Source organism: Dipodomys spectabilis, unplaced genomic scaffold, assembly GCF_019054845.1.
Source record: "Dipodomys spectabilis isolate Male_0828 unplaced genomic scaffold, ASM1905484v1 ptg000363l, whole genome shotgun sequence".
Lineage (NCBI taxonomy): Eukaryota > Metazoa > Chordata > Mammalia > Rodentia > Heteromyidae > Dipodomys > Dipodomys spectabilis.
Window position 1 is genome coordinate 5,100,532 of NW_024871040.1, and position 8,383 is coordinate 5,108,914.

At 54.6% G+C, this 8,383-nt stretch overlaps 1 protein-coding gene across 1 annotated transcript; it reads right to left on the reverse strand.

Moving 5' to 3' along the window:
• Positions 1–1,042: 1,042 nt before the first annotated feature.
• On the reverse strand, positions 1,043–7,293 carry Lrrc75b (leucine rich repeat containing 75B). The gene is made up of 4 exons (XM_042666284.1): positions 7,117–7,293; positions 4,549–4,677; positions 3,115–3,230; positions 1,043–1,649 (listed from the first exon to the last, which is right to left on the reverse strand). Exons 1-4 carry the CDS (start codon positions 7,291–7,293, stop codon positions 1,124–1,126), a joined length of 948 nt encoding a protein of 315 aa, XP_042522218.1. The 3' UTR covers positions 1,043–1,123.
• Positions 7,294–8,383: the final 1,090 nt, after the last annotated feature.

Below are 8,383 nucleotides of genomic sequence, written 5' to 3' on the forward strand. Positions count from 1 at the left end.
CAACACCACTTCTAGCTTTTTGCTCATTAATTGGAGCTAAGAGTCTTGTGGGCTTTCCTGGTTTTGAACTGTGATCCTCAGATCTCAGCCACCTGAGTATCTATGATTCCAGGTGTGAGCCACTGGTGCTTGATTCTGAGCATCTCTAAATCCATTTTTCACCTGCCTGTCTGCTGGTTGGACTGAATTTCAGTTCCCCACATAAGACAGTGAGGATAATCACGGTTTTAAGCTTTGGTTGGGAGCCCACTCTATGGTTTTAGGAGAGGGAGACAATCTATTATAAGATCATCTCATGACTGTCCTGACCCTGACCCAATCTGCTGCTAACTGTGCCTACATTCAGCCCCTGCATGCCCTTATTGGGGTACCCCCAAGGCCTGGAGGGAATACACAGTGATTTGTTTCTGGCCAGATGTGTCTCCCAACTTGGCCTAGTTATCTATTCTCCAAGTACAGGGGCCAGGGGGATGGGGATTGGGGAGTGTCCTGGAGGAGGGTGCTATGCCCTGTGGGACAGAGTAGACCCACTCAAGTCTGTTGTGGTCTCCCCTCTGCTCAGTGCAGCCTTGTCCCCAGCCCTGATGGCAGCCTAGGCTCAGGAATGAGCTTACTGGGAAGCTCCATGCAGAGCTCTGCCTCTTCCAGGGTTTCCAATCTGTTCCTCCTTGCCTCCCTGACCTTACCTCACCTACTTTAGTCCAAACCTTGCTCTTCCACCCACACTCCTGGATGCATGACACCCCCCCCCCCCACATACAGCTTGATGTACATGGGACTCTTCCAGGGAGCACTCTTGTGGGTAGAATAGGACTACCTTACCACAGCAGCAGGATTGACACTCAGGGACTCTGAGGCCACAATGCAATGTGTTGAGGCAAGATGAGGTACCACCCTTTATTGAGGAGTATATTATGGGTGTTAGGGTCCCTTTTGCTAAGAGAGGGCTGAGCCCCAGCCTGGCCTTGCCATTCTGCCTCCTATGGGTCCGTTTATTTTTTTTTCTATCCATGTAATCTCAGGCTGAGCATCCTGGGTGGCTCTTGGAGCCTGAGGGACTTCCTTGGCCTCCATGTTCTTGAGAGCCTCCGCAGTTAGTAGCAGTGAGCCAGGGGATAATGAGTCACCTGGCACAGCAAGCCTGGGACTCAGACCCTAGGTTGGCAGCTGCAGAGCCCCAGGTAGAGGCAGCCACAGTAACCCCAACCATACCACTTTCAGGCTCAAGGTCTTGGCCTTCATAGATGGTGGGAAGTGAGGCACGCTGGCTCAGTCGCCGACGCAAGCCAACCAGCAGAGGCTGGGGTAGTGAGGCCACATCCACATTGTTGCCCAGGTCTACCCAGGCCAATGCAGGGAACTTGGTGGTGTCCTTGACAGCTTCAGTGAGCTCTCGGGCGGTGGCTCGAGTCAATCGATTGCCATTGAGCAGGAGCTGGGTGAGGCGGGGCAGTGTCCACAGGCTGGGCAGTAAGAGATGCAAGAGCTCATCATTAAGTTCTGTGAAGCTCAAGTCCAGCACCACCAGCTCAGTGCCATGGCTGCTCAGGTAGCGTGTTATATGCTGCACATCTCGAGCAGACAGTGGGATGCCCGAAAGATCCACAGTCTCCCCAACCAGCAGTGTCTTCTGGAGGCTGCTCTTGAGGCTATGAAGAGGTATAAGTAGAATGGACTGAGCAAGCACCTGGGGGCCGGGGGTAGCCAAGATCAGAGCCACCATACATGATGATCCATCAGAGTCAGGTCAGACCCTGTCTGGCAGAGCCAGGTTCCAACTGCTACTGTTTAAGGAGGGGGTGAGGGGAAGGCCATGGGCAATGCTGGGAAACTTCTGATCCTGTTTCCCCTTTAGTGAAAAGGGGACAAGATTTCTGTGAGGATTGAGTGTACACACGTTAAGGCTCCATGTGCAAATTATTAATATAAAATGTTACTGTGTGCCTAGTATTGCCACCTCTGTGAAACTTGATATCGCATTGATTTTTATGCAGTTCAGGGGGTTCAGGAATGATGATCTTATAGAGAAGCAAACTAAAGCTCAAAGAAGAAAAGAAACTTCTCCTAGGGACATTCCACTAAAGAAGGACTGGGTTCTAAAATCGAGAGGCTCCCTGCCTGAGCCCCTCAACCTTTGGTCACTCCTGAGCTCCTCAGTCTTGAGAGGCTAAAAGGAAAGCCCAAGGTAGTGAGTGTGTTTGTGGAATGAGAATTTACCCTGGGTGAAGGCTCCTGTTTTAGGCTGGGACATTTAGAGACTGAGGAGGGTATCTTGTTCCCCTGTACTTCTCTTGCTCTCCCGCTATCTAAACAGAGCCCACTAGATAGAAAGACCTGACCGGTTTCAGGGAGGAGCTTAGAGAAGTAAACACACTGACATGTCTCCCATCTGCCATGCCAGGGAACAATTCCATGGGCTCTGGATTCAGTTTGGGCCACCAGGCCTGAGATAGGACAGAGGTTGGGGGGGAAATAGGGGACATGTGCATCAATAGGATCCCAGCTATGGATCTTGGCCGCTGGGTCTGGTGCCTACAGCCAATTCTGGGCTGAGTCTGGGCCATGAAGTTATGATGGAGAGAAAGGGCCCACAGAGTGAGTTTCTCTGGGAACTGTGAAGGGCTCCCCTTCAGGTAACCTAGTGTTGGTAAAGAATTCCCAAAGGGCTGCAGGATAATCAGGAAAGTGTAAACTAGGTCCAGCTACTTTGCCTCTTCTAGCCTCAGTTTCCTTCCCTGTAAAATGGAAGACATATGCCTCCCTCGTTACCTGTGAGAAGATTTACATAGTGTACCTGAGGCCCAAGGAGGTCCAGGCCCTGTGACAGGCCAAGAGGATTGAGGAACGAGGGAATGGCAGGAGATAGCACTGTCTTTAGGGAAATGAAAGGCAGTACACGCTGATGTGTAGCTTGGCCTACACTTGGATGGCATCTGCTGATAGGAGTCAGACTGGCTTCCAGGGTTGGAGCCTTCATGCAGGTAAGGGCAAGGGGAATGCCCGTAGGGTGAGATTTGGGGTGCCTAGCTCTCAGTGAGAGAAGTCTGGATTGTTAACCTAGGAAGGGACCCTGCCAAAAACAGAAAGGAAGGGCTGTGGCTCAGCTCCTCTTACCTGCTCTGGCTCTTCCTTCGGGGCAGGCTGGGTCCTCGCTGCCTCTTGGAGTGAGGGGTCAGGTGGTAGATGAGCTGCCGGCAGATCTTGTCCGAGGACGTCCAGAGCTCACAGTCCTGTGGGCAAGGGACAGGGTTGTCAGGGTGAGACTAAGCCCCTCCCACTCCCACCCCAGCTGTAACCTGGCATGGAGCCAGGAGAGGTTGCCTGCTGGGAGCTGGACACGCTGGTCTGAGGCCCGCAGTGCCCGGTGGGAGGAAGCCCAGACAATGAGCCCTTGTTCCCTGTCCTCAGGCCCAGGGCCAGCAGCTTGGGCTAGCAGCCGGCAGCCTGCCCACTCTCGGCACCCCCAAGGGACTTGCCACAAGGGGGAGGCCGGATCAGGCCCTTCGAGGGAGCCCAGCTCCACAGACACCAATCCCAGGGAATAGGAACAAGCCAGGTCAGCATGTTCTTCTTCCTTTCATTCTCCAAGCCACACGGCTCCAATGGGGCCTGGGTCTGGGCTTGACAGGGCCGTGGGAGGGGTGGCAGGGAGGGGGTTCATGTTTTATAGTACTACATTCTGGTTCTCTCTTGATCCTCACTACCCCCACCAACACACACACACACACACACACACACACACACACACACGCATGCACGCACGCACACACACACAGAGGCCTCGCTTGGGGCAGAATACAGGGTGTGCTTTCCACACAGCTAAGCATGCCTCACTACCCGGAACGTTCTTTTATGCTGTCCCTCTGATAGCAGTCCCAGGAGCATGGGACACACACAGCAACAGCAAGCTGTGGCTCCTGTGATGGCTGTGAGCTAGCCAACAGCTAACAGACACAGGCATTCAGACCTGGCAGATCCTTTTTTTAGATGGGGGATGCATTGTGACCAGGGCTCCAGGGCTGGTAGCTGGCCATAGGCAGAAGCCAGGATTACGTCTGTTACTCACAGAGACACATTAGGAGGTGTAAGAACAGAGCACAGAGAGGTCGAGTCTCCAACTTAGCCCAAAGAGGACTTTGCTTATGGTCCAGGCAAGGGAGGGATGCAGAGGATACCCATCCCTAAGATATCCAAGTAAGATAGACACCAGTGGACAGGGGCTCCAGTCTGGAAGTAACTCTCTTCTGGCCAAGGAACAAGAGCAAGGGAGTTGAGTTCTGGTAGTACATTTATCAAAACACTGTGTCTGCAGCGTTTCCCCCTTTGACTTCTGCTCAGCTAGAGTCCCCAGGCCTGGCACACCATGCTGCCACTTGGGAAACAGATCTATTGTAGGTGTGATGGCAGGTGGGCAAAACACTGCTCATTTATTCCTGAAGCTGGTGTCAGGTCTCAGAGGATAGTGACCTACCTAAGGTTTTACAGCAAGCTACATGAGAACCTTCTCCTAGCACCTGTCATCCACCCTGCAAGGCCTGCTGACCTCACCTTCTTAGGGCACTGCAGGTCCCGGGCTAGGTTTACCAACAAGTCATGGGAGATAGGATCCACCAGGTTGAGGAAGGCCACGTTCCTATAGAGGATGTCAGTGAGCAGGGTCCCCTCAAGGCCCAGGTCCTGTGGATGATGAAGAAGTAGTTGAGTGAGCCAGAGTTTGAAACTTCCCTTCTTTGGGGCAGTCAGCCAGATGGCCCTCATGCTGTGTCTTTGTCTCCCTCCCTGAGGTTTGATTTGCAGAAGTCTCCCCACAGGCACAAGAGCCAACTGTCTAAGTAGCAGGTAGACTAACCATTAGATGAGGAGTGGGTGGCATGCCAGGAGCCTCAGGGACATGACAAGCAATTACTCAGATACATTACTGGCAATGATGTGTTTTGATGTGACACCTTGCCGGGATGTTCTGCTCCTCTGGTCACCCCAAGGAGCAGTGGCCCTCAGCATTCCCTCCTATCCCTGAGGCCTCCTGAGCTATGGCCACCATCTGTTCACCTGTGGGAATGGGCTCCTTCAGCTCAAAGATGCCTGAAAGGCAGCTCAGACTCAGGCCATTTATCTCCTGACTATGTCCTAGTGCCCCAGTTCACCCTATGGGACCATGCCTACTTTCCCAGAATTCACCCAGCACCCTTTCCTTGTTTTCATTCCTAGAGGTTTCTCTTCTTCTTTTCCCTGGTCTTCCAGCCTTTTAGAACCTTCCAGCACATTTCTGGGTGGCCAGAGCTACTCTATGAAACACACACCAGAGCCTGACCCTCAACCCCATTGGTGGAGACTTAGACCCAGTTTTCAGAGTCAGAACCCCTTGTATGTGGCCATCACATCTGCCCTCACCCACTAGCCTTCTTTCTTACCCTTGGATAAGACTCCATAGTCAGGGTTCTAGTCTGGCTTTCCTACAATCATTTCTTTACCTTCTCCTATCTAGTCCCATAAGCCTAGTGTCAGCTGATGGAGCAGGCAAAACCAGGAGGACCTCTAGCCTCCATGTGTGCCCACTCAAGCTAGAGAGCAACATGTTCCATGCATATGTTCCTGGCACAAGAAAATAAGCCAGATAGGAGACACCATGGGCTGAAGTTTCAGAGACCCAGCAGGTCACCAAAGAGGATAGGCTTTAAATCTCGGCCTCTGGGACACAAAGGAATAACCTAGATGATCTCTCTGATGGTCCTCCGCTTCACATGTTGGCTAGGGACAAACATCCAGCCAGTGCCTTGGCCTCCGGATACCATCCCTGACATTGGTCTGCGTCTCTATGCCATCTGATTGATAGGGAGTTGCTTTGCTGTTCATAATTTCAACATGGTTCACGTCACAGATGTAAGGAAGGAACTAAAGGGAGGAAGGGATGGCTGGTAAGTTTGGGAAAATTCAGACAGAGCCTCAGTCCACTGGTCTGAACAGCTCCTCTTAATGTGCCAGCTCTACCTTTCCAGTCTGCTAAGTCCAAAGAGAGGAAACTTGAGGAAAGCTCTTGCCTTGGCTCCTCCTCTGTTTCCTTCCTTCCTCCTTCCTTCTTTTCTTCCTTCCTTCCTTCCTTCCTTCCTTCCTTCCTTCCTTCCTTCCTTCCTCCCTTCCTTTCCCATCTATCCTTCCATCTACCATGCTGGGGATTTAACCTAGTGCCTTCGACATGCTAGGCAAGCATACTATCACTTGAGCTACATCCTTAGCCCTCCCTCTGTTTACCCTGATTCCTTGCTCACCATTTTTCTCTATGCCTCAGTTTCCCAATCCCTAACCATCTACCTTCTTTAGGCTAAACACCTGCATGGTATTTCAGCTGGGAAATAAAGCAGGTGATAGTGGCCCCTGCAGCCAGGGTGGGGACAAAGCAGACTGCTAGTAGCTTGCCTAAGGGTGATGCTGGAATCTGCATCCACATCTCTAGGGCAACTTAAGAGTTTAGGATCTTAGGTTAGGGTACCAGATATGTGTGGGATCAGAGCCTCCACGGGTCCAGATGACTAGTGGTGATGTATTCAGTTGCTGTGGGCCACTGAATGGGATGATGTGTGCCTGTGGCTTTCTTTGTCTGGGCTGCTGTGGGGTTCTCCTGGTGGGCCTGTAAACTAACAGGGCTGTGCCTCTCAGGCTCCTTTCTCCCGGATCCAGGATATTCCCCATCCTGGAGGAGGGGGGAGCGGCCCTCTTCCCTCTTCAATAGGGGATATCCAGCATCCAACACTCTCCTTTCTTGCTAAGGCCTAAATTTGGCCCCAGGCTGGGGCATTCTCAACCCCCACACCACACACACACACACACACACACACACACACACACACACACACCTCAAAATCTTAGAGTTCCAGACATACAGCCCCCCCCCCTTCTCCATGCTCACTCTGCCAGCCTCACCGGCCCCCACTCTGGCCCGTGCCCTCCCTCCCTCCCTCCCTCCCAGCCAAAACCTCGGCCCTAGAAAAGCCTATCCTGTCCCCAGCCTCCCCGCAGCCCGCAGCCCGCAGTCCTGCAGCCTGCAGCGCGCCGCGCGGGCGCCTCCCGGCCCCTTCCCGCTCCGGCCCCTCCATGGCTGCGGGCCCCGGCTTCTCTCGCCTGGCTCAGGACGTGCAGCAGCTGCTGGGCGCGCTCGGGCTGCCGCTCGCGGAGCGTGGACTGGATCTCACGGAGCCAGCGCACTCGGCGCTCGTAGGGCGCGGGCCCGCCGCCCGCCGCCGCTCCAGCTTCGCAGCCCGCCTCGGGCCCTGCCCGCCGGCCCAGCCGCGCCCCCATGGCCTCCGAGGAGCCGGCGCCGCGCCGACCGGCGGCCGATCTGTCTGCGCCCCGCCCCAGCCAGGGATGCGCTGGGCTGGGAGCGCCAGGTCGCAGGCTGCGCGCCCGCGCGCTGCCCGCCGGACGTCGGGTCAGGGGGGCTGCTGCGTTTGGCAGGAGTCTTGCTGGGGCGCGGGCTCGGCCGGCGTCCGATCTGGCGCTGGAGTTCTTCCGGAGCGCCTCCAGGGGAGGCGCTGAGCCCCGCCAGGTCGAGGTGGCATTTGGCACCTCTGAGCCCTCTGGCCCCAGTGCTGACTGGGAGAATAGTCGCATTGACTATGCAAAAGAGCATTCTAGGAGAAATGGGGCGGGGGGGGGGGGGGAGAGAGGCAATGCCAGCACAGCACCTAGTTTCAGAAATCGCCCCTACAGAGCACATTTGAATCTGATCTGTCCATCCTGCATAACTACTGCCCTCGCAAATCCTCAGTTAGCCGGTGACAGGCCTGGACAAGCTTGGTGGAACCCACTCCTCTGATCCCCGGCCTAGGAGATGAGCAGGCTGAGGCATGCTACTTAACCATGGAGCCTGGCTCTGGGCAGCCTCGCAGCCAGCCCTGCAATCTGCCTCTGGCTCCAGGAAGGGGAGGGATGGCAGGCAGTGAAGAGAGGGTCCCAGCTCCTCCAGGACCCCAAGTCTGAGCTAGAGACCTGCCTAGCTAAAGGAGGAGCCCGATCTTTCCAAGCTTGCTCAGAAGTTCCTATTGGAGGCCTCCTGCCTGCCCCTGAAGTTGTGATCACCCCCTTGCCCTGGACTCCTCTTGTTATCTGAGTGGGGTCATTTGTGGTTCTGGGGTTCCAGCCCCCATTTCCACGGGCAAGGAGACCAGCCTGTTCCGCTGGGGCTGGCTGGCTGAGCAAACGTGCTGAGGTGTGTGAGATCAGCCAGAACACATATACTGAGACCTATGGCCAAGAGCCTTCCTTTTGGTCAAGTATTCCCAATTAAACAACTGGGGTTTGGGGTAGGGAACAGTGTGGCCAGGCTTTATGATCCCTGGGCTGAGTCCCTCTGACAAGTCAGAGGACAGCAGGATGTATATGCCCTCCT